The 26,178-nt window shown below is 42.3% G+C and overlaps 2 protein-coding genes across 3 annotated transcripts in view; both read left to right on the forward strand.

The window, feature by feature from the left end:
* Positions 1-442: 442 nt before the first annotated feature.
* LOC105891896 (importin subunit alpha-1-like) lies at positions 443-4,007 on the forward strand. Its single transcript, XM_012818086.3, has 11 exons — positions 443-532; positions 843-947; positions 1,062-1,202; positions 1,310-1,398; positions 1,500-1,768; positions 1,860-1,954; positions 2,172-2,435; positions 2,926-3,159; positions 3,274-3,456; positions 3,556-3,705; positions 3,789-4,007. Exons 2-11 carry the CDS (start codon positions 876-878, stop codon positions 3,876-3,878), a joined length of 1,587 nt encoding a protein of 528 aa, XP_012673540.1. The 5' UTR covers positions 443-532; positions 843-875; the 3' UTR covers positions 3,879-4,007.
* Positions 4,008-4,101: 94 nt separating this feature from the next.
* The window catches only part of smurf2 (SMAD specific E3 ubiquitin protein ligase 2), a 44,574-nt gene continuing 22,497 nt past the window's right edge, over positions 4,102-26,178 (forward strand). The window contains exon 1 of one of the 2 annotated variants that reach the window (XM_031569099.2): positions 4,102-4,635. In XM_031569099.2, the coding sequence (XP_031424959.1) occupies positions 4,584-4,635 (52 nt within the window). In that variant the 5' untranslated portion in view covers positions 4,102-4,583. The other variant, XM_031569109.1, reaches the window with a different exon arrangement.

A 26,178-nucleotide genomic window follows, 5' to 3' on the forward strand; every position in this document is an offset into this window, starting at 1 on the left:
AATGTTTTTATTTACCTGCTACGTTTGTCAATTGGAATTTACCTGTATTTCTATTGTATAAGGGTTGAACCATGCTAATTTTTGTGAAACTGAGGAAGGAAGTCTACTTACCTATGAGGAATGTTCAAATTGCATGCACAGATTTCGCCCATGGCTGGAATACCAGGGATTCTAATATCTATGGTGTAGCCATTTCGATGAAAGCCCTTTTACGATTGTAGAAAAATAATTTGTTGAAATGTTTTCAATCATTTTATCGGAATACATTTTGATTAAAAAAATAATAAAAGATGATCAAGTAGATACGTATTTTGTGATCATGTTCTCTTGTTGTGAATGTTGTTAGCAACTCTCGCGATAATGGGTAATTTGCATTCTTCGGATTCTCCGAGACTTCCCTGTGAATTTTTTGAACAGTCCAATGGTAAGATGCTTTTGCTCAAACAGGCCAATCAGAGACCTTAGCGCCGCGAATTTAAAGGTCTGTAGCAACTTCAGGTCACACATCAACATTTTTCCCCAGAAAGAGAAGGTAAGTCCAGAGATGATTCCTGGTCACATACAGGCGATTTAGGTGTGATGATTTCCATATTTGCACGTTTTCGCTGTTTGTGGCTTTTTTCTTTTATTTATTTCAAAAGTTAGTTGTGTATCCTTCGTTATGCTTTCCTGGCTAATTTAAGTTACTTGGCTTGACAGCTTTTGGCAGCACGCTAACGTATCGAAGAGCATGTGGAATGTCATGTTGGCTAGTTACTACTTTTAAAGATTCGGTTGGCGTGTTTATTTGTATTTATTTTTTACCAAACTAACGTCTTTTTTTCTATTCTTTCATTTGTTAGTGTACAGGTCTACCTCAAACTCAACTTGTAAAAATGTCGGCAAACAACGAGAATGGTGGTCTTGAACGCCTAACCAAGTTCAAAAACAAGGGGAAGGATTCAACTGTAAGTTTGCGTCAATTGGCTAGAATACCGTTTTCTAAAGTTAACCGTTTAATATTTATTCATGATTAAATGTAAAGTCAACTTGAAGCCACGTTGGTTTTGCGTTTCATGCAGGAGATGAGGCGCAGGAGAATTGAAAGTAATGTGGAGCTGCGCAAGGCAAAGAAAGACGATCAGATTTTCAAAAGGAGAAATGTCAGCACCTTTCCCGACGAGGCCACATCTCCACTTCAGGAGAAAAGTCAGAATTCCCAGGTTAGTGTTGTAGTTACACTGGTTATCTTTTTCATCGATAGATTATCGCAAGCATGTTTGATTTAATGCACAGGACTTAATTTGCAATGTATTGTATTTTTCCTAAGGCGAGTCAGCAGTGGACAGTCGAGCAAATTATGGAGGGTGTGAGCACTAACAATTTGGACTCTCAGTTGCAAGCCACTCAGGCAGCAAGGTGGGGTTATGAATGCAAAATACTGAAATTAAGATTTCAACGGATGTTAATAGTAGGCTGTCTCTAACCTCTCTTTGAATGTGTCTACTTAATCAACACAGGAAGCTGCTCTCAAGAGAGAGGCATCCTCCAATTGACCAGATCATCAAGTCTGGTCTGATTCCCAAATTTGTTTGCTTCTTGGGCCTGGCTGACAATCCCCCAATCCAGTTTGAGGCAGCCTGGGCCCTAACCAACATTGCCTCAGGAACATCTGATCAGACCCGTGCTGTGGTAGAATCAGGAGCCATCCCTGCATTTGTCAACCTCATCACATCCCCTCACCCCCATATCAGTGAGCAAGCAGTCTGGGCTCTTGGCAATATTGCAGGTATGTTTCAAGGACTAATCATTTAGGATCTCCCAAGTTTCTGTTTAGTTGCTCAATAAATAGTCTATTCTGTTGTGTCTTTCTATTTTAGGCGATGGTTCTTCTTACAGAGATATGGTCATCAAGCACGGTGCAGTGGATCCATTGCTTAGTCTTTTGGCTGTGCCTGAGCTCAGTGTTTTCTCAGTAAGTGAAATTAAGTGTTCCTCAGTGGGTGAAAATTCATCAGAACCTATTTTTTTAAGTTGTCTAATATCTGTTTTAATGAAACTAGTCCAACAGTGATCCATATGTTCAGGCATGAATTTGAGTTGTTTCCTGTAGCCACTAGATGGTGTAGTTACACCCATCTATAAGTGCCTTGTTCTGCATGATCATACTTGAATCCTTTCTTCACTTCCAGTCTGGTTATCTGAGGAATGTGACCTGGACCTTGTCCAACCTGTGTCGCAACAAGAACCCAGCGCCACCTCTCCCTGCGGTGCAGCAGATGCTACCCACCATTATCCGCCTGCTGCATCATGATGACAAGGAGGTGCTGGCAGACACCTGCTGGGCCGTGTCCTACCTAACGGATGGTCCCAATGAGCGGATTGAGGTGGTGGTAGGGACTGGCCTGGTGCCTCGCCTGGTACAGCTGCTTGGCTGCGGAGAGCTTTCTGTTGTGGTATGAATATGACCTTTCATTGTTATGAGTAGGGTTGATGTAAAGCCCCTTCCAGATTTAGAACAGTGGTTTTGCAATGATGTGTTTCCTATTTGGGAAGAGGACTCTGTCTGGGCATTTTAACCTTGAAAAGCATCCATACATTACCTAACTTTTCTCTGGCTTAATACCTTTTTGATAAAAACATTTTCCACAAGAAATGACTAGCCAATGGGTGATAGTGTTGCACTCTTCAAGTGCTGAACACAAAGTGTCCCCCCCTCCACACACACTTTAGAAGAAAGAAAAAATAAATCCCTTCATCCTTTTCCCTAGACATGATCTCACCAACAAGGACTTATTCCCTTGTCATTGTTGCATCTGTTGGAAGTAGTAGAATAATACTACTTGCAATACAGCACACATTAATTCGATGTAATCTCATGGATCCTACAGATTTTTGTTAACTCTTATGATGACTTTAAATGTATTTATTTGAATTCCACTGCAGACTCCAGCTCTGCGCACAGTTGGAAACATTGTGACTGGGACGGATGAGCAGACCCAGGCTGTGTTAAATGCTGGAATTCTGGGTTTGTTCCCTACCCTGTTGCGCCACCCCAAGAACAACATCCAGAAGGAGGCTGCCTGGACACTGTCCAACATCACCGCTGGCAAAGACTGCCAGATTCAGGATGTCATTGATTCAGGGCTGGTGCCTTACCTGGTGGAAGTCCTCCGACGGGTGTGTAACCCAGTTTTGCATAAAGGGCTGAACAGGTTGCTTAAAATGGCTACTGTTAAATCCTGGAAAGTATAGATTAGTGACCTTATTTACTTCCTTTTTATTCCACCTTAGGGTGACTACAAGACTCAGAAGGAGGCTGTCTGGGCTGTAACCAATCTGACCAGTGGAGGCACTGTAAACCAAGTTGTGTACCTTGTTCAAGCCGATGCACTGGAACCTCTGTTGAACCTGCTTTCCACCAAAGACAGCAAAACAATCCTGGTTGTCCTTGATTCAATTACCAACATCTTCCTGGTATGTAATTTTGTTTTGTCATTTCCATGTTCATTTGACTTCAAGGTTTGTCTGTTTTAGTTTCTGGTAGCAGCACTGCAGCTGTGTGTCTTCCAACAGGCGGGTGAGAAAATCGGTGAAACGGACAAGCTCTGCCTGATGATCGAGGAATGCGGTGGCCTGGACAAGATTGAGGCCCTGCAGTCTCATGAGAATGAGCTGGTCTACAAGGCTGCTCTCAACCTCATTGAAAAATATTTCTCTGGAGAGGTGTGTGTCTGTCTCCACATTTCTCTTGCATGTCGTCTTACCAATGGTACTAATCAAGTTTGTCTGTTTATTTGTCCTTAAAGGAGGAAGAGGATCAGTGTGTTGCCCCAGAGGCTACAACAGACGGTTATGCGTTTCAGATCAGTGAAAACCAGAGTGCATTCAGCTTTTGAATGTTTGTCTTTCTCTTTCTACCCTGTTACTGTTTGTCCTTTATTTGTGTGATTATGACTCTCCAAACCTGTGGGCTGAAGTGTATATAATCTGGATCTATACTGTAAATAAAGTTCTTGGTAAATTGCTGCAATTCTCTGAGTCAGAAATTAATCTGAATGTTAATGTTTCAATTAACAGCTTGTACCAACAATTAAAAATGTCGAGCCATGTGAAAATGCTAAGAATATATCTACAGGGCCACTCAAATCTCTTGTGATTTAATTCGCCTGATGATGTCACCAACATCAGCCTTCCCTGCCTCCCTAAACTGTCTGCATATGCTGGATCGCATCAGGAGCGCTGCATTCTAGATCACCACCAGTCAACTACACGGTTGCTCCACAAAATACTTGACTTGAGCCCATTCCCAAGGATGATAAAAGAAAGTTATTTATCACTTAGGCGCTATTAATTGGATTTGCTTATAGACGCGGTTTTCAATATATTTTTGCAAATGGTGTCTGCCGTATGCTATTACTACTTTTCAAATGCGTTGTATATGACAACTTAACCCAACTAGGATAGAATAGCTAGCTAGTGATGGCAGCAGTACCGTGATTCTATTATTGTCGGTTAACTGATACCAACAAAATCGTTAACGTTATATCAAAAATATTTTAATACATTGTATGAGTCCCAGTCAAGAGGTGAAGTGAGAGGACATGTCTAATCAAGGGGCGAGGAGAAATGGACCAGTGAAGTTGCGTTTAACAGGTAAGAATTCAGTATTGGCGATGGCTTGCTAACGATAGCTGTAAGGTTATGTAGCTAACGTTACACTGTTTCTAAATGTTAGCTACTTTGATACCTGACATTAGCTTACTTGCAGTGCTTTTACTAGCTAGCCAACACGGGGCATTGCACATTAAACAATATTACATACAAGTCTATCGCCAGTATTATTGGTGCTGCGTTGAAGCACACTTGTCACTGACTGCAACGCATAAAGCCACTCGTTTTGGAGAGCACCCACTGCAGCTGAGCAAGCCAAACCCTTCGATAATACTTAGACGTTAGGTAACGTTTGTGATTGCTAGCTTGCAGTTAGCTGGAACCGAAACCGCCCCTTACCTTAATCTTAGGAACTAATGTTAGCTAGTAAACTTGGCTTACAATATTACCAGGACTTTGCTCTCTGCGTTCTCTGATACTCTTATACCACCAGTCACCATTCATATTATTCAATCAAGTGTCTGTGAAAATGAAAATAATAATAGTTTAAAAGAACAGGTTTAACAGTAAAACGATAGTCTATATTGCTTGCCAGTTCACGTTAGTTGACAAGGCTCGTAGTCAACGTTATCTTAGCACACGGTTTGAAGTTGCCCTGGTAGACCTGTTCCTCGCTAGCGCGCTAAGGAACATGTTTGCAAACCAGCTCATCTGCACTGGGATTTAAAAATGGTTAAAGCGATACGTTATTCCACCAAACCTTTAATAGGGACCATTTAAGTAAAATATAGATATTATACCAAATGTTGAAGGGTACAGACGTTTTGTTGTGCGGAAACGTGGTTAAAGCACAAGCTAACAGTAGCCATGCTAGCTAGCGATAGTCATGTTTAGATAAATAAGATGCAGTTGGTGAATAACAATAATTTGTCATAGCACTGGCAGTTTAGCTTTCTATGTTTGATTTGAATCTCGTAGACGTAACGTGAGGTAACTTCGTTTATTTTGGGGAATTCTAACATTACCTTCTCGCTTTGCACGTTAGTTACACGGTTGGTATATTTGTGGTCTGTCAACATTATTTGTCTAACGGCTCGTGTCTTATAGAGGGAGAAACGTTTCTGCACTAAACCCTTGTAATCCCCTCGATTCGAAGTGTGTGCATCCTAAACTCAACTCGTCAGAGCAAATAATCATAGATAGGGCATCAACCCATTTCGGTAATTGAAGTGAAAAAGCAGAGGTGCTTCTTAAATCATCAGTCCCAAGCAGCACCAGAGAGTGAAATAGAAGCCTGTTTCTCGAAGAGAATTTACACTGACTGGGTTGACCTTCAATGTACTGATCACACTGATCAATAGGTTTCATTCATCATTTTGTTCCTTTAGCTGAATCGGCATCAAACTAATTTCGATTATAAAACAAAAATGAACATATTTTGAATATATAACCTCAACTGTCATGTAGTAAGCAGCACAGGCCAATTGTCACTTTTTTTTAGAGAGAGCTAATCAGACTCCGAAGCTTTGGTGTCATGTTGTAGCACTGTTATGATGCACTGTCTGAAGGGGCATTATTATTAGTAGCATTATTAAAGTTCTTTAGGTGTTGCTAGTCGTTGTGTGTGGCTCCAGGGTTTCTCCCCCTCTCTCTGTTAGTGACATTTGGCATGAAGGTGCTTTACCAATGATGCCCTTTCAGTGAGGCTTGAGTGAGGTGTTCTCAATACTTGGTAGAACTCACAGTTCAGTGTTTTGCAGAAATGGAAATACCGTCAGCCTATCCCATGCAACTAGTAACTTACTGTAGCCTAAATAAGATGTCAAGTATTTACAGAATTTTTTGTGTGTACCCCAATTTGTTTGTAGAATGTGGGAATGGCCGATAATACACTAAAGTGGTTCTTTATAAACTTCCATAGGCTCTCTATTCCTTAGGCAGATTTTCCACTCAGCTGTCAGCTGTGTCAGTAATGTGTAGGAAATAGACCCCATTGGCTCCCCTTCTGATGGGGTACCATTTGAATTGTCAGGTCATTTCCACTTTCAGAGGCTGGGAAAGGGAAGCAGGTTTACCATGTCTGTAATCAGAGAAGAGCCTTCATGACCCCCATCTGGACATTACTGTTTGGTTTGCGCCATTTCAACAATAACTGCCTAGCAAACACGACAGGACATTGTTTTGACTGGCTGTGAAGGGAGGACGATAGCTTTGAGTATTTGATGAAGGAACAAAGAAGAGAAGCTCACAAATGATATGTAAGTGTTTGCACTGAAGGAAGATGATGAGTGAATAAGCGAGCTTTCTGGATGTGAAAAATGTTCTGAATTGTCAACGATAGGGCCTAGTATACCATTATGAGTGGTGATTGATTGATTTATAGCCTATACCTTAAAAAGTATGTAATTCTCACATTTACATTTGTAGGTTCATTAGGGGTCCAAGCAGGAAAGCTGCTTCAAATCATTCAACCTTTTGCCACTTGGGGCGCTCTGCACATTTTGCTTGGACCCTGATGATCACTTATATTTTTGAGTAGAACTGAGGTGTAAAGTAAACGAAGCAAGATGAAGACCTAGATAGAATAACTTTAATAGTTTGAACATACAATGATTTGGCTCAAGAGCACCTTCTAACAGCAATTTTCAGCATGTAACATAAATAGCATGTTTTCAATTCCAGTTATACTTCCAGACATCGACAAGGTGAAATTAAAGAAAATTACTGAATTGGTTTCTGAAGTCATAATGTTTAGTTCATGTTCATGTTTTATGTCAGTCCTTAACACATCTGCTTCCTTTGAGATGATGGTGTTGCTGGTATTTTTCTTTTTCTCACTGCTGCAGCATCATCATTTTTTTTACTTTACAAGTCTGTCTCCGTCTCGTATTGATTTGTTTTCTCCTTTGGTAAAGCTGTGTGAGGAGTTCCATCGATCAAAAGTACTGGAGGAACATTTTTTAGCATTAAGCCAGAAAGGGTTCCTGAAAAGGGCTCATCCAGTTGAAATCATGTTCTGTAAGCCAACCTTATGCTTCTATTCTCTTTCCATCTTTTAGCTTCATTAATATAGCTTAAAACCTTCCTTTTGAGGACAGGCTATATTGGATGATTGCTTTAGTGAAAGTAACATTCACATTGCCATTGCCTTAGTAAGCTCCTGGAAGACATAGCTTTTCTGAGGGAGCTTAAATGTTAGGCGTGAACTTTGTCACCTTATTCACACTCAGTACTTTTCTGCCTACATTCAAACACTCACTTTAACCAGATGTCACATGCGTACAGAAACACATGGGCAGCCAGCTGCTAAAACTAACACTGGAGCATGAGCCCTGGCCTCCAACAACACAGTCCAGGATTCTGTTATGCTCTACAGCTGATCACCCTCCAATTATGTAACATAGAGACAGCCCTGATGTTGGAAAAAATATACACAATCCCCATGCAGTCATAAAATGTATTTAAAAAATGTACAGTCACAGAAATGTATTCAGTTCATTAACTGATTAACTCCGTATCATTGAAGAATTGTATGTTGCAGAACAGGGTACCTGACCAGTTGTTGGTTTAAGTTTCACTGTGGTTATAGATGATGTACTTTCTGTGCAGAAGACAGTGTTGTGGTTTGGCCCATGTGAGTTGTTCAGCATGCTCTCCTCTGCTTAGTCCTTTGGGCTTTCATATCGGGGACCGTCTAAAGATGTGGGATTGCCCAAGAGACAATCCTCTTCTCCTGGGAAATTCCTTCCACACCATCAGCCATTGCCTTAGCCATTTTCTAATGTCAAATTCAAGTGTGAGTCAGCCTGAGGTTGTGGCAGTTAAACCTCTTCCTCTTTTATTTGATGTTGCCTGCTTGGAGAACCATGACAGGGTTGCAAGCTGATCTAGGAGTGTTTTTGTGTCGGCCTACTGGGGCTGTAGACTCTCCTGCCAAAACCATGCTGTGCCTTTCTAACAGGTCTGTCATATTGCCTTCAAAAGAGGAAGACATGCCTTAACTGCAGATCTGTCTTCATCTCAGACCCTCAGTGAAATATCTGGCATCTCTATAGAGCAGGGGTTCTCAAACTTTTGCAAGCTGGGCCCCCCCAAAGCTGGTTAGGGGTAGTTGGGGCCCCTCCACCCCAGCGTGCTGCCCGCGGCCCGCCGCCACCGCCCTCAACTACACCACCATATATAGATAGATAGATAGATAGATAGCATATTGTTATTGATAGGCCTGACATGTCAAGGTTAGGCTATTGTTATTGTTAGGCCCATACAGACAATTATTATAACTATTTATTATTATTATTATTGTTATTATTATTATCAGTAATAGTAGGCCTATTAGTAGGCTATTCCTTATTATCACCATCATTATGTTATTATTATTATTATAATTAATGATTATCGACCAATTATTATTATTGTATTATTATTATCATAATAATAATTAGTTATTATTGCTATCATTTGGATACTGTTATTATTATGGGCCTCTTGTGATCTTTACAAAAAAAATCCTACAGGTCTGTCAATGTGAGGCATGAGCCTGCTTTGCACTGCAAAGGTCCTCAAATCTTTTTGACAAACATATCCTCAGGGCTGATTTGCTTATTTCTTATTTACTTGTTTGGTGGAGGCAATCCAGAATTACTGTTGACAAACATATTCTCAGGTCATCCTCGATCTGTGCGCGGTTGCGGTATTTAGTTTTGAGCGCAGTGAGTCTTGAAAAGCCTGCCTCGCACAAATATGTCGACGAGAAAAGGAGGAGCATTTTTAAGGCTATGTCGCAAAGCTGATCATTGCTATCCAGAATGACGAAAGAGGGGAGATGATTAAGTCTACTGTCACTCTTCAGCTGCTCTTTCATGTCTATTGACATCTCGTCTGCTGAGCAGAGAAATGGATCCCGAACTCAGGCGAATGAACGGTAGTCGTCTTTGAAATAGGACCCAAACTGATTTCTGATATTCGGCGTGATACAATGTCATTTGACATAGATATTGCGCTGAGTTTAGCTCCTATTCTACACGTCTTGCGCGGCCGGCAAAATCAGTGTTTCGGCAATTGTATGGGGTTTGCCACGCTTAGCAATTCTATGAGCAACTACATAAGATGCTTCCAGACACTGCTTGGAGATGGTGGTTCGTTGTTGCTGGAGGCCATCACGTTCATGTTTAAAGAAGTCCACAGGCTTCTCTTTCTGACTTTTACGAATCAGAAACGTGTCCATAGTTGTGTTTGTTTGCTGATACAGTGTGTGTGAAGTTAATAAAGTTCTAATTTCAACGTCGTGTTCTTGTATGTGTGGTTGTGAACCGAATAATGGATAAGGATAAGGCTGTGCTAGGCAATGATTCCTAACAAAACGAACTGTACACAATGTAGACAGGGACAGCACAAAATAGTATTCAAGTGCTGGTGTTTTATTTGTTGCAACACGGTGGATGATAAAAAAAATGTAAAGGTAGGTGTTAAGGAGAAAAGGGCTAGCTGCAGTTGGAAGAAGGTAGCTAGCTAGGCTAGCTCTCGGGGCTACGAGCTTTTCCAAAAGACTGTGGAGCAAATTACTCCTTAGAATAGGCTACGAATAGACCTACTGCAAGTGCAGTAAGGTATTACTAAGGAAGGAGTGAGTCTTTAAAAAGACTGTTTATAAAGCAATGAATATCTGAATGATACAGGAAACAAGAGAAATTGAACAAACTCTGCAGAGTGTCGTCTCAGGGTGAGCGCTTACCAATGCCTGCGTTTTTTTTTTTTTATACTGGGAAGCTTAGGCGCAACTCGCGTCTAAATGATAAAACTCCGTTTTGATTGGTGGATCAGGAGCAAAACAGTATGTGATTTGTTTGGGTCAGTCCAGCCCCTTGCATTTCGCCACTTAGGGAGCTTTCACTAACCAGTGACAGGTCGGTGGTCGTTTTTTTTTTCTCCGTCTGTGACATCGCGCCCCCCCTGGAGAGTGTTCGCGCCCCCCACTTTGAGAACCACTGCTATAGAGTGTGCAAGTGACAGTTGTCATTTTGTGTGCTGTGAATTAGCATTTTTGCCAGTTCTGGTTTGCTAAAGGAAACCCTGTGAGAGAATGGGGTTTTGGAAAAACTACAAAGTAATCCCCGTGTTGGTTGAATAACTGCTTGAGAGTCCTCTAGTCAATTCTGATAAACAAATTTGACCCATTATATTTTTTAAAACATCTGCTAACAGCGATAAAATGTATGGACTACAAAGCAAGTCACTTATTCTTAACTTAGACGTGTGCGTTGCAATGTGTTGATCCAACGAATGACGGAGGAGGAGTCTGGCGAGTCTGGCTTGTGTTGATATTGGAGACATTATAGTGAGATTGACAGGTCAACAAATCAATCACGCCGCTAGCGAGCTGTTTACCTTGTGGGTAGTAGCATGCTAACATTAGATAGCTGGCTCAGACACCTCGCAAATCCCCTCAGACGTAGTTTTCAGTTACAACAGGGTTTTTACATTGTACAGTGTCTATTTCTCGGTAACTTTTAGAAAATCTAAGAAAAAAAAGTAAAACGAACAACTCTCAGGTACAAATACGACCATCTACGGAGTTTGGTCTGCCATCTTTTTTTTTCTTGAGACGTGAGCATAACCGCGATCTGATTGGCTAGCGCCTGTGCTGTCGTATTTGCATGAAAGGTGATTTGATTGGCTGACGCATGCGTTGCCTCTCAAAGTTGAACATTTTTCAACTTTCGCCACAAGCAACGCAACGCAACACAACGGAGCCACAATTAAGTTCGGCAACGGATGGCATCACCCCATTCAAAGTGAATCGGGATCCGTCAACGATAACGGATCAACGCATTGTAACGCAACCACGTGAGCCAAGCGTTAGCTAATGCATCACCAATTTTGCAAGGTAAACAGAAGCTTGCCATAGCTAGCTTTAACGACCAGGGATCACAAGTCTTCTCACAACAACCATGAAATTGACTTGAGTAAACACATGCTTGAGGCAAGCGACACGATGTAGCCTTTTTTCTGATTTAGAATATTGGTAGGAACATCTTTATTTTTCCAAAACAAGACAAAAGTAAGTTACAAAAGACCAACTGAAAATTACATTTTAACCCATAAAAATAATTAGCCTAGGTTTTTTTACCACCGTTGTTTTGTTCACACCTTACTTTTAGCGATTTCGCAAAAAAAGGGATTTTTTCTTTGGAACCAGGAAGTGTTAAAATGCTAACACTGAAAACTACAAAGTTTCAGGTACGGTTGCAGGACTAGATATAGGGAGGGATAGTGACAACCTACGCCCCTATTGGTTGCGTTCCTATCGGAGCACTAGTTATCGACTAAAAACGAACGAACTAACTTACATTTTGTAGCTATATTTTGCATTCTTTCGAATTTTTAGAATATTTCCTTTTGTTTCATAAACGGACTACAACTCAAATCACGTGCCCTACTCACTGTTGCATATGCCTTGTCCTTTATCTTAGCTCAGATCAGCCATCCCTGTGAGCAGCGGCACAGCTCCACATGCCCTGACCTAAAATGGTATGCATTTTTTTTTTATTATTACAAAAACACTCACCCAGCCAAGCGAAACAAATCGGCATTTTGATCAGTTCGGTGAGGTTCACAAATCGTGGATGTCATCTATGCGGCATATTCATTGGAGTTCCTTATCACCTCCTTACAAAAAACTTCTAAACAACTCAAATTGTGTCTGAAAATATGGTCGCCAGAATCAATAAAGTTAATATCAAAGCATATGTCATGGAAGCCATCCCACTAACACTATTTGCTGCATAGCCCGAAGCAGTTTAATTTGTCATAATCAGCTCACCAATAAAAGGCAGCCTTGGGTTCAATGTAATCACAACCACTTGGGAATTATGTTGAATGGCTTCATATAGACATTGAACAATCCAGAGAGAAATAATGAAACATCAATGGGGCAAGGGCTTACTCTGATATCAATATAGTGAATGAAAGGGGTGAAGTCTCCCCTCCCTCTTGCCCTTCTCGAACATGTTAATCCAGTGGTTCCAATTCCCACTGGAGCTGTGGCAGAAGATTATCGTTAGTGTTACTAGGTTGCCAGGGGATAGATTAACGATTTAACTTTACCATTTAGCTTCCGTTCCCACAAGACACCATTACAGTAAAATAGCGACAAATAAAAAAAATGTGTCTGAGTGGACAGGTGACGCTTGAGTCTCCATCTGAAAGGGCTGTTCTAGCTGCCCATCGCTATTTGGAAAGCCACATGACCAGGGTGCAAACCAGATACCTTCCCTCAGACTGAATAGAAATGTACTTTGGATAGCAGACCGTAATTTTTTTTTTACAACGGTACGACTTGCTGAACAGTCAGTGCAGGTGCTGCTGCCCTGATGCTGTGCTGTTTTGCACAATATCCATTCATGATGCTTAGCTCGGTCGCTTGTAGGCTAATATGAAACAGAGGCCAGCTAAATCACACCCATGTCTCTGGATACTCATATCCCTAATGGTTGTTCAAAGTATCAGAGGTCATCTTTGAATCGTGCAGATTCATAGTAATTGGATATAAATCTTAAAAAGTGGTCTCCATTTCATCATTTCTCTCCCCTGGTCTGGTTCGAAACTCTTCATGAACCCTGTGATCTGGAGTGCATGTCTGCTGTGCCACACGCAGCACGTGCCAGAGGCTCAGGTGGAAGTGCTGACCCACTGCACAACCAGGCAGATGTCCAGCCCTCCTCAGCTTTATGTTTAGTCTGACCACAACAGAGCAGACCAGCCCCTTCCCCCTCCTCCCGGGGCCAGGCCTGTGCTACAACAGGGCTCTATTATCCTTCTCCCACCTGTGTGCTGCACAACTTACATTCCTCTGTTTCTCTCACCGGTTCAGACAGAATTTACACAACAAACTGAAAGGGCCTCATGTCAAATTCATATCAGAAAAAAGTTAGTATGCATTTTGCTCTAACCTGTTGTTCTAAAATGAGCTCAGATTCACCACTTCCAAATCTAAACCCAGACTTACTTACTTTTAAACCAGACGTAGCCCACTCATAGACATAGACCTCAGTCCAGTGCCGATAGATGAGAGGCAGTCTGGTTCGCTGGCTCATCCTTAAGCCCAGGTTGCATTTAATATCAAATAAAGTCTGAGTTAGTGGTGGGTGGGTGGGTGGTCTGGGCCCAGAAAATGTTATCATGATCTTTTTCACACACAACTACAATCCACGATCTGAAAGGCGATCTGTCTTCCCAATTTTAAAATATACTGTCTAGAATATCCAGACTCAAAGCAGACTACGGACTTCTTTATTACTAAAAAATAAGTAAAATGTTAACTACAAAAGGCATAGTATAATGTAAACACATAAATGCAGATTTCGAATTCGGACCATTTCAAACATCAACATTCTAAGAAAAATGTACAAACAGACTGTTTCACCATTTCAACTTCAAGTTGTAATCGGCAGCCAATCAATAACATAATAACCATAAAATAACGTAAGTGTGCTTCAGTGTCTTAGATCCCATGTTGTCCACAGCTTTGATCGGCACCATTACCTTAGCCAGATCGAGATGCATGTGACCGTTTTAGTCACCTCTTTCCATCCTTTGCTGCTTTGTATTTTTTCCGACTGCCCTAATCTGTTGGTCAATGAGAACTGTTTACGTTTCGGGACCTTGTGAGATACAGATGAGTTTGGTTGTACCACCTTGACCGAAACACTCTTGGCATGATCCTTCGGATGCTTCCTTTTATGGCGTTTGAATAGATTTGTCGTACTAGCAGCAATGGAAGGGCCAATCATTGCCCAACAAAGTTTATAGCTTTGCTTTGAGAAATATCTGTCTGCATAGCCGACCACTGCCACGCTACTGACGACTGAGTCCTTTTTTTGCCCCAGCTCTTCATCCGCCACGCTGTTAGCTCATGTTTTATGAATACGTCGCGCATGAAAGAGACCTATGAAACAGACGTGATATAATTTGAATCTGCAATCTAATACATACCCATTGACACAATTTCTACTCCAGTCCAGCCAGTATTCTCAGGCTTTGTTAAAAGGAAGCATGCATGGGGGGCACTGTGGCGCGAGCCAATAAGCCCCCCATTTACGGGCTACAATGCCCGCGGGGACACAGGTTCGATTCCGGCCTGCTGTCGTTTCCCGATCCTCTCCCCACCTCTTTACTCCTCCTCACTTCCTGTCCGAAATACTTCACTGTCCTATCCAAATAAAGGCTAAAAAGACCATAAAACAAAAATTAAAAAAAAGCAAGCATGCATGGGATTAAGACGCTATCAAATATAACAAATAGTCTGACCCAGATCTACTTCATGGCCAGATTCTAGATGGAATGATGTGATTTTCTGAGATAGCTTTAAATGAAGCATTATTACTGTAGTTGTTTGTCCATGTTTGTGTGTAGTGAGACTGCCTGTGCCAGTGCTGTGTAATCCCACCTACTGCTCTGTTCACTGGGAGTAACACATTTCTAGGCTGATCTCTGATTAGGCCTGTTAGAGGACAGGCAAGTAAACAGGAAGTTGTTGACATTGTCACATCCATATTTGTTTTTGCTACTCCATGCATTCCTTACCACTATAAGAATGTGTAGAGACAAGATAAGTAGTCAAGCAGAGGCTCTAATTTAGTCAGATTGTCATAGATCAGGCTCTCTCCAAAACAAAGGGATTCATCCCACGGGACACAATAGTATGTCAGTGATTTAATGACATGAAGGACATTCATTCCTAAATGCAAAACTTGATTAAACCAAAACTTGTGACTATTCTGACAAATTGCTTAGGCAGTTGCAAAACTCGCTACCTGAAATGAATGTGCTTGCAGCACTATAATTTAAGATACTTTCAGGTTTTTTTTAATAATATGAAGCCTGTGCTTTGAATTTTTGAACTAGCTGATCATTCCCATGTTTTATGATGTCAGGCTGTTAAGCTGTCACAGGAGGGTTGCATAAGGCCTGCTAGGAAATCCATTCAGCAGGAATGACGTGCTCTTCCTCAGAGGGGAAAGAGTTTGTGCTGATCAACTCTCACTGGCAGCACATACCCTTCCAAATCTGTTCAGCAGATTGGTGAACTTCCCAGACCTTCCACCGCAACTCACTCCATTGCATCACATTGCAGTGAAGAGCCAAGGAGGAGGCAGCAGCCGCACAGTCAGAAGCAGCTAACCCGAGCCAGGGCCTGTTCTCGCAGCATAGTAGTTTTGGAGCCGGTGAGGAGTCTGTCCTCTGGTCTTCTGTTTTTTCAGGCTAGTACTTCTCTTCATAACTTGGAGCTTTTTCTCAATGGTATTTTTTTTTACAAAGAATTGTTCTATCCGGTTTTAAATCAGTACTAAATCTGCTATCAGTACTAGTGAGATCTTTCCTCTCAATGGCCATGTGATGGGGCTACGAGGAAACACCCAAAGGCTTATCTCATATTACCTTCGTCTGCCCATTGTTTTGAGTGTTGAACAGAATTGTTTCCATGTCAACAGACAGATTGCATACTGACTGAACCGGTTCTCACATTAGTGTTAACTTTGTGACTCAGACTGATCCCCTCCAAGTAGGACATGAGATGACTTTGATGTTTGTTTTGCTGTCTGCTCTGTGTGCTTTTAGCCGAACCTTCAAATCTTTGTTTACAGAGAACATTACGATTTTCTTGGCATTTGTCCCACTGATCATTCAATGCAGTGAATGTCTTCATCTGGATCTGGATTTACTTCAGCTTTGCTGATGTCCTCAAGCTTAGCCAGATCAAGGCTATCCTCAGGGATGTGTTAGTTTGTCCTTGGTAATTCATAAATAAACATGAATAAGCTAATATGGGTCTTAATACCACAGGTGCCTGGTAATCTATCCCCCCTGTCCTTCAGTCCCACCCTGACCGCCAGCTAAGTGTCTGCTGCCACATTAATTGTGATTCATGGTTAATGAAGGCACCAGGTCTCTCAAGGTCTTGACCAAGCTGACATTCATCAGGCTTCTATCATGGAGTCTTGTTGTGTGACTCAGTATCCTGTCTTTGGTCCAGCCAGTCACCTCCCTTCTCCCTGCCATGCTGTCTGAACCAAGGTCGCATTGTTGCTTTGTCACTGTGACGTCACCTCAGACTCATTTGTCCCTCAGGCTTATTTGCCCTGACACAGGGCCTAGATTAGGATCTTTCTCTGTCCCAGACGGGTATATGCCTGAATGGCAGTCTGCTGCCCTGTGGAACAGAGAAATTCGTCTGTGATGGAGACACAGAAAAGAGAGCGAAGCCAGAGTGGTAGGAAGCACCAAAGTCCAGAATAGAAATCCTATCGATCTTCTAATTTCGTTCTTTGTTTTTTCTGTCTTTCTTTCTTTCTCTGTCTCTTTCTAGCTCTTTTTCTTTCTTTCTCTCCCTCCATCTCTGTGTCAGAGAAACAGGGCCAGGTTCGGGAGGTGTGGAGTGAAAGGGAAGAGGAAGCCCTTTGTTTTTAGAAGAACAATGTAGCAAATATGAGTGTGCAGTACTGGCACTGGGCTCAGAGTGGGCGCCAGAGAAGACTGGGGACGGGGGTGTTGGCCTACTACAAGTAAAAGGGCCTTCAGCACTAGGGATGGGCATTCGATTAAATTGTCTTAATCGATCGTCGGGAGAATTAACGATCGATTTTCGATTAATCATTAATATTTTTATATTAAAATTCACTATTTATAGGCTATATTAAAATGCAGTGAAAATAGAAAAAAACACAGCGTGTTTCCTCATTGAGATCTTTATTACAAGATGAACAACTCTTGTGGCAGTTAAACTTACAAGATGGACAACTCTTGTGGCAGTTAAACGGGATCCGTTCAATGGTTACACTTGAAAATATGCGCTGCTGTACTCTTAAGCAGCGGAGCCGACAGCTAGAAGCCGGTGCTCATAAACACAACTTTTTTTTTCTCTCTAACTAATTAATCTCACATTTTGAAATTCATTCATCTAGATTCATCGTGATTAAAAGTTTGTTTTCTTCTCAAGACTAAATCTTATAAATTAACGAGTAATCACTTCAGACAGCGTGTATTTTAGACACTGTTGTTCAATTGTATTTTTTTCGTGCTCTCTCGCCGTCATACAAGGAATATATGCGAGACACAATGGTGCCCCTCGACGGTAAATCGTAAGAATTGTCCCCTGAAGCAATTCGAATCACCTCAGTCAGCCCACCGTCTTCAACTATGTTGATGGGCCGTCAGTCACCGGCAACCTAAACTGCTACAGCGTTGGTAACCTTTTCACGGACTGGTCTAGTTAATTTCCTAGAGAAGTCGTGGAGTGTGGGTTGGCGACCATCTAACCTGGGACTGCTTTCTGTCGGGTGCTTTGCATTAAGGTGATAACTTAAAGACGAGCTGCTTCTGTAATAGCTACATTCAGCTTGACAAATGCTACATACAACTTTAGTTTTGTCGATTGTTCTGTCATTTTGCCTCTTAAACAGAAACTTTCCGCCCAACAATCCCTCAGCTCTCTCTATCTTCAACTACCGTCTCGGTCTCTTCTATCTAACTGACTTGGAGACACGCGGCAGTTTCGTGCCATGGGTCAACGCGCACCGGAAGTAAACAAAGTTGCGTTAACTGCGTTCAAATATTTTATTGCATTAATCTCGGCCACAATAATCTCATAGAATAACGTGTTAACTTTGACAGCCCTAAAATAAATAAATTACACGCACACTACGCAACAGAACATGCATTAGTTTTAATCGATGAAAAAATAATTTCATCGAGGAAATTCTTAATGATCAATTAATCGATCGTCGATTAATTATGCCCATCCCTATTCAGCACCCATTCCAGGGATTCATGGACCAGCGAACACCAGAGCACAGAGGATTGAGGACATCTAAGTGACGCCCCACCATGTTTATTTTAGCTGCCGAACGTATTAGCTCAACACCAAAGCTGGGAATGTTTTTACAGCAGAGAGGGCTCTTCAGTTTCTCCTCTCCTCTCGGCTTCTCACTCCCCCACATCCTCTGTTATGCTCACTGTTATGTGCGACAGCTAACCACATGCCCTCTCCTCCCCGGAGCTGTGCCAACCCCCAGTATTCCCATAATTGCACTCAACTGTTTCCCAGACATTTTGTGAACAAGTCTTGGGTGTTTCTTTTTTTTTTTAAATACGTGATTACAGTCTTCATCCGGATGGATGTGGAATTGTTGGATTGTTTTAGTTTTTCATAGGCCAAACTCTTTTCTTGCTAGCTTATGGTGACCGACTTGGGTGAATTATCAACTGAGACAAAATAGGAACCCAAAAGCACGACAGACACAGAATGTAGTAGAAGTTATTTTACTTCGTTATACCAAAGCAGGGTCAAAACCTGGACATAGCCCAGTGTATAAACAATTCAACAAGGGAGCAGGCAGAGTAATCTGAATCCGAGGGACAGGCAGGCAGGGTCAGAACCGGGAGATCAGTCCATTCAGCAGACAAATCCGACGAGGGGCAGGCAGGGTATACGGAATCCAAGATACATTCCAAGGTCTAAACACAGGGTAGTCAGGCTTACGGTAAACATACAATCGCGGGAAAGCTTGGCAAAAACACACAAGACAATCTGGCGAAGAACAAGTGATAGTGGACAGGTATAAATACACAGAACCTAATGCAGAGATGAGCTGCAGGTGTAGAGATGGGCTGCAGGTGTAGAGATGGGCGGAGAGTAACAGGTGAGAGAGATGAGGAGATTGCCGGGCATGTGGGAGTGGCCGGATCAGAAATGACAGGAGATGATGATAAGACATGAACACAAATCAGATGAAAACAAACTAGAATTCAGGGGAATTCGTGACACTGAGTCTATTTTATTTGGCAGTCACTGATTACTATTTTATCAAGCAACCTCATTAGCCCTTTGTAAAAAATATGTTTTCATTTTATTTTAAAAGCGATATAGCATAGGGATGATATCTGTGTGGAGTTTGATGTTGAAATCTCTTCTGCCATCTGTTCCAAATAGCAGCCCTCGTGTCCTACAAGCCTAGGTTGCTCACAGGGGCCTCTGTAGTCCCTCAGCTGCCATGCCTGCTGAATGAGAAGCACTCATCAGCAACAGAGAGCTCTCTCTCTCTTTATCTCTCACTCTCTCCCTCCATCTCCTGCTTTCTCTCTCTGGCCCCCTCTCCCCCTTCTTCACTGCAGTAACTATGGAGACAGGGGGCATTCACATGAGCAGAGGTGTGAGCACCGTCTGTGATGTTTTCTCTTTTTGTCTGTAACCTTTTGGGAAGATGGGAGAAGAAGTGAAAAATGTCCAGCAGCCTCAGTCAGATATGTTTTTTAACAGATCACTCCCTCTCTCTAAGCCTGGAGTTGGTTTCAAAGATATCAACAGGTCTGAAGAGTACTGAATCCAACATAGTTCAAGATGCTGCAAAAAGAACTAGTTCGTGATCAGACAGTGATTTTGTAAGGAAGAATGAGGACACCTGTGTACAGGTTGTACAAGTCTCCTGCTGCAGGTATCTACGGCTTGTGACTGTTTCGGGGCATCCTTTCATATGTCTGCCACACAGAAACATTTATCACAGCCACGCTATGAAGACCCCCAGAGAGTCTCACAGCAGGTGATTTATCTTATAGGTGTGTCAGACCACACAACTTCTCTTGTGATGCTCAGAATTGGGCTTGCATCTTAAAAACATGAACATGCTCATGGGACCCTTACTTCCATAGTGTGACACCTTGGGAAAATCAGCTCTAGTGCTCTTCACAGCCCCCATGGTTCAGTGAGCACACTTAGCAGGCCCTGTGAGTCTAGATGTCATTTCCTCTGGTCATGAGGTGGGGTTTCTGCAGTGTGGCAGACTGCAGCCAAAGCCAAGTGGATTTCTACATTTCTTGCGTTCATGTTTTCACCTTTTAGCAGGAGAAGTAGTTCCAGACTTAGCCAGTGATGAGATTTCCCTCATCAATGTTCTTGAGAAGAGTTTTTTGTTGTACAGCAGAAAACCGTGCTGCAATCAGTTTAATTTGGCATGTTTACATTTTTAAAACATATTCAGTAAGGGATCTGTCATGGTATGCGAAGTGTTCACCCATTACCATACCAAGGATGGAAGGATAAAACTGATTTTCTTTTATGTTCACACATGTTCATTTTTATAAGTGAAAATGACGTTTGACGTTCCTTCACTGAAAGTCATTTATTTGATTCCATATCATCGCACCACCACAGACTAATATTGAAACCATGGTGATTACTACAGTACATTCCCTCTTCTGTTAGAAGCCCACAGTATATTCTCAAGAAGAGATAGGTTCCACTGTCAATGCAAATGGTTTCTGAAGTTTTTTAAGTACCAAACAAAAATGTTTACTCTAATTTCTGAAGTTTTGTGCCGTTTACATTATGTTGCCATAGGGAGGTGAGGTGGTTTTTCACTTGTCTCTTGCACTGTGGTACACTGCTCAGTACACAGTAGAATGTCATGGGGGGATTCTGTACATCTGATGTGACACCATATGAGAGAGTGAAGTAAAAAAAAAAGTATAAAAACAACAGGAGTTGTACCAAAGTGTTTTACAGTCAAGGTTAATAGATCGATACATTTAGAGAAGAATTAAAAAAAATAACACAATTAAAAAAACTAATAAAAGAACAAAATTAAAAGTGATGTATGGGATGGGGAAAACCAGCAAATTAAAATGAGATCAAATGGAAAATAAATAAATTCATAAACATAAAAATAGATAAGTTAACCAAACAAAAGCACCAATAGGGTAAACACAATAAAAGACCATTTTCAATCTGACCTCCGCTTTCCTTTGGAGCATGTTCCCAGGCCTCTCGCTGCATTGGGCTTGTGAGGGGGAGGGCGCAGGCCATGGACTACTTGGGTTTCCCTGGATCCAGATATGGGGCTGAAGAGGTGTTTTGTGTGTGTCAATTTTAGAAAGGGGAGAACTTGTTCATTGTGACAGATTGTTACAGGGGCAGGTTTACAACCCAGACATATTGGCAAGCATTGCTAGACTCTCTCTTGCCATCAAATGCCATTTTCCAATAAAGCCCATCATTGAACAGTCATTCTCTTCTCATGAGTGTGTTTTTGTGAGAGAGTGAGTGTGTGTGTGTGTGTGTTTGTGAGAGAGTGGGTGTGTTTGTGAGAGAGTGTGTGTGTGTGAGTGAGAGTGAGTGTGTGTGTGTGAGAGAGTGAGTGTGTGTGTGTGAGTGAGTGTGTGTGTGTGAGTGAGTGAGTGTGTGTGTGTGAGTGAGTGTGTGTGAGTGAGTGAGTGTGTGTGTACATGTGCATTTGTGGCATAGAGAGTACACCACTTAACCGTAAAACCATTAAATGGAGGACGAGAACTGATGATTATTACACTGCAGACTGGTGCATTACTTTAATGTGATCCCTCTCGACCGCCAGTCATACTAATTTATCCTGATTGGATGATTGGCTTGAGGTATTCACAGTGTGAAATCAGTACCCTCATATTAGACTAATGCTTGACATGCAGCTAATGATAAACAGAAATAAGCAAGAACCCATAGCTATGGGGGGGGGGGGGGGGGGGATATCTTTGGGTTTCAGCTTTCAGTTTTTATTATTATTAGTGTCTCCCTCAACATCTTGCAATGTCGACAACCCTATTACGGAAAAGCAATCTCTGGACAGCAGACATTGAAGAAGGCCCTAGAGCAGTTAGGTGCAGTGTTTCCCCTACCGTTATATTAGGGGGGCGCCCCGCCCCCCCAACGGCACCCCCCGCCCCCCCCTGGAAGGTCAAGTTAATCGTGTTCAATTTTATTTTCTATAAAGCGCCAGATCACAACGGAAGTCATTTAAGGTTACCTTTCCTATAGAACAGGTCTATAGCTTGTTATTTTATTAAACAAAATAAATAGCCTTATGTTATTTATCTTATTTACACGACGGAATGTAATTTCTGTCTCTACATGGTCGCGCGTTTACAATTATCTGCTCTCTGTATTACGCATGGCGGAGTTCCGCCAAGATGCGCACACACACACACACAGACACGTGCGCGCACACACAGGTGAGCACGCTCCCACCAGCGGACAGAATTGGGCTTAAGAATCAGTGCACAGCTACGGACACTTTTAAGCTTTAAAAAACACATTTCCAGGCGTTCATGAATCCAGCGGAGATCTTTTCCTAGGTAGGGTCGAGAATGAGGCCTAATGAGAATGGCTACAACAGACGTGGAAACAGAACGTACGCCCATGTCCGCACCGAAAATTCAGAATTTTTTTTTTTATCATTTTCCGCGAGTTGTGCGTGGCCCTTTTTTTACATAGTCTGGTAATAAATCTATTAATTGTAATGAAAATGATTTATTTTGCTGTGAATAATGAAGGAAGCAATTAATCTGATTATTTCCCAAACCCTCAAGAGCTGTTGCCATGGAGATTTAACGTTACTTTCTGTTTGAAGATAAGGTAGCAGCTAGTGTTGAAGAATGGGTAACTTGAAATTGGACGACTTTAAATTAATATATGAAATTGAACATCAACACCTATACGGATAAAATAAATAAAGAAGGATAGCAAAACAGATTGATAAGCCTAGAATGAGAACGGCAGAAACACAGGCAGGACGTTAGATGACGAGACAGACCATAGTGACACAGGCTGTTTTTTTTTCGTCATATGAAGGCTGAGACATTCATAACATTTTATTCAGTCTTACTGATGGTCCTTTTGTAATGCCAACATGTGCACTTCGTTGTGGATAAGTAAAACCTATTTTGCTACATTTTGTAGTCCTGGTAATCTTTTGTTTGGCATTGGTGAGGTTATTAAAAGGACCATTTCTAAATTCGCAACTTTTTATCGCAACTTTCACTTGTTTTCGGCAAAGGTTGAAAGGTCGCCCCCCCCCCCCCCAAAGCTGTAAACCTAGGGGAAACACTGAGGTGTATATATACAACAACAGACATTGAAGAAGGCCCTAGAGCAGTTAGGTGTATATATACAACAACAGACATTGAAGAAGGCCCTAGAGCAGTTAGGTGTATATATACAACAACAAACATTGAAGAAGGCCCTAGAGCAGTTAGGTGTATATATACATACATATGCTGTTCTAATAGATTGATTTTATAGACAGGCTATTTTGGGAAGCTTTGTGTAAGTGTGCTGTGTAATGTGGAATTCTCCTGCCCTCATTATGTGGGCTGCTTGGTTGCCTCCTTTGATTTCCGCTTCTGTCTTCTACACAGTTTTGAGTTCTGCCTAGGTCCTCCAAAAACACCTCAGAAACCCAGCGTGATGTACAGACAGTGATGCATGTGTGTTGCTGGTGTAGGAATGAAAGCAAACCGAGTGTCTCTGCTCATCTCTGAGATTTGGGAATGCAGGGCAACGGGCAATTCATTAGTGTTCCAGAGAGAACTCATCAGACTCATCTTTCTGAGAGGAGGGGTACAGCAACATCTCTGCACCTTCTTTTATGACAAAAGTCACTCTGCACCTTAACTCCTCCTGTCCTCCACACTCCATGCATACGGAGAGCCAGAGTCCTCTAGCAGCAGTAGTCTATGGAGGACATACTGAAGTCTACAGTGGTGACCTATCCAGGGTCCTACCCTCTTTCCTCTCATTAGACTGCTTGCTGGTTGCGGGTGGTGCATGCTGGCGGCTGCCCTTTAGAGCCCTTCCCAGCATGCTGTGCACACTTGGAGCTCTCTGTGGACAGCTGTCCCGCCATGATGCTCTGTAATTGCAGAGGCTCTGGTGGATGTGTAGAGCACTCTGCAGACCCACTGCAGGGCCAGTTTACCCCTCTCCAGCATACAGAGATTACAGCATTCCATGGTCTCTCTGGAGGTTCTTTTTTTGCTGTTAGTGTCCATTTCGAGTTTGTGATGCCAGATGTATTTTTCAGTATGCTATTGTCTTTAACATGTAGATTAGCCTACGTCTGTCAGGTCTAGTCACACATTCAACTAGTTAAGTTGTATGTGGCTGGACCTTTTTGCTTTCAATGGAATGTTCTTCTTCTTCTCATCTCATTCACACATATCTGGTTTTTACCAGAGCAGTCACAGCCTTGCTGTATTATCAGGGGTCACCTGTTTGTACCCTGCCTCCCTCCCTTTCTCCCCCTCTCCTCACTGCCTGTAAATAATGAATGAAAGAGCCCCCAGCTGCACAGAGTGAGGTGTTGAAGCCCCCTCTCAGAGGCCCGTGGTGTGTGTGTGTGTGTGTGTGTGTGTGTGTGTGTGTGTGTGTGTGTGTGTGTGTGTGACAGAGGGAGCGAGAGAGAGAGAGAGAGTGTGTGAGTATCGTGACTGGCATGCTGAGAACAAGCTAGGCAAAGAGAGAGGAGAGATGCATACCAGATGTTTGAGTAATGAGGTGGGTTTCAGTGGAACCAAACACATTCCCAGGGATGTTTGCAGAAAAAAATTCTTCCTTGTCTGTAGAGCTAGAAGGGCAAGGGGGAGGGGGGACTTCTCCCCCTTCATTTACTTCATTGGTATCAGAGTAAGCCCTTGCCCCGTTGATCTCCCATTATTTCTCTCAGCATTGTTTAATGTCTACGTGAAGCCATTTAACAATATATGCAAGTGGTTCTGATCACTTTGAATACAAGCCTGTCTTTTATTGTTTAGCTGATTTTGAGAAAGTAAACTTTGTTTGTTACAAACAAACGTTAAAGAATTTTTTGGTAGCCCTGTCTAAATATATGTCCCAAATTGTTATTGACGTTTCAATAGCTAATGTTTACATGAATCGTTACCGTTTGCGAGGTAGCTAGCTTTCTTTCTCCCCTGGTACCCAAGCAGAGGCGGTCAGATTTTTCCCCAGCTCTTCTCTTTGTCCATACAGTATGTGTTGGAAGACACGTTATACAGACAGTTGTGTTCTTGCTACATATCCACCACCATTTGCTCCATCTCAGCGTTCCAACGCACCCGTTGGTTTGGGATTATTTCGAATCTGACCGTGTTAATATGTGAAAGGGACTGCAAACACAGCCAAGCACATCCAACTGCAGTGCTGTGGTCCAGCGCTCCTCCTCTTCCCTTGCTGCCATTGTGTCAGTCCAGATGAGACACACACACACACACACACACTGCTCCTGAGGCCCAGGCCTAGCAACAGAACAGGCATCAGGGCTGACGAGGAGTGGACCGTTCACAATGAGCTGCTGGCCTATTTCCCCCTCCTCGTTTGATCTCGTTCTCGTTGCTGTCCTCTGACTCTTCACCCTGCTCTCACTTTTCTTTCCTTTCTACTCTTCCCCATCTCTCTCCTGCAGACACTCCACACACACATGGTGGGTCTCGTGTCTGTCAAGCCCATGACACACCAGACCGACGGTCGGCCAATGTTGAGCCGTCTGTGAGTGTCTGAGGCCCTAGTTTTTGTGATTTGTCCCGCACCGTTGGCACTAGTCGGACCCTTGTTAACTGCCTGTCAGCCGATTGAGCATGTTGAATCGATCCCGTTGATGAAAGAGATCACTCTGATTGGATGTTCAGCTTAACGTTAGTGTTAAACAGTGTTTTGCCTCTGGATGATTGGACTTTCAACATGTGGAACTGAACACGAAATAACTGAGCGGTGTCATTTATGTCCATATT

The sequence above is a fragment of the Clupea harengus genome, chromosome 1, assembly GCF_900700415.2.
Source record: "Clupea harengus chromosome 1, Ch_v2.0.2, whole genome shotgun sequence".
In the NCBI taxonomy this organism is placed as follows: domain Eukaryota; kingdom Metazoa; phylum Chordata; class Actinopteri; order Clupeiformes; family Clupeidae; genus Clupea; species Clupea harengus.

Bases quoted from the DNA above. Each gene is read 5' to 3' on its own strand.
- LOC105891896 (XM_012818086.3), top strand. From the start codon at position 876: ATGTCGGCAAACAACGAGAATGGTGGTCTTGAACGCCTAACCAAGTTC. The intron at 1,203-1,309 runs GTTAGTGTTGTA...ATTTTTCCTAAG, and splicing joins AGAAAAGTCAGAATTCCCAG to GCGAGTCAGCAGTGGACAGT. The intron at 3,457-3,555 runs GTATGTAATTTT...GTCTTCCAACAG, and splicing joins CAATTACCAACATCTTCCTG to GCGGGTGAGAAAATCGGTGA.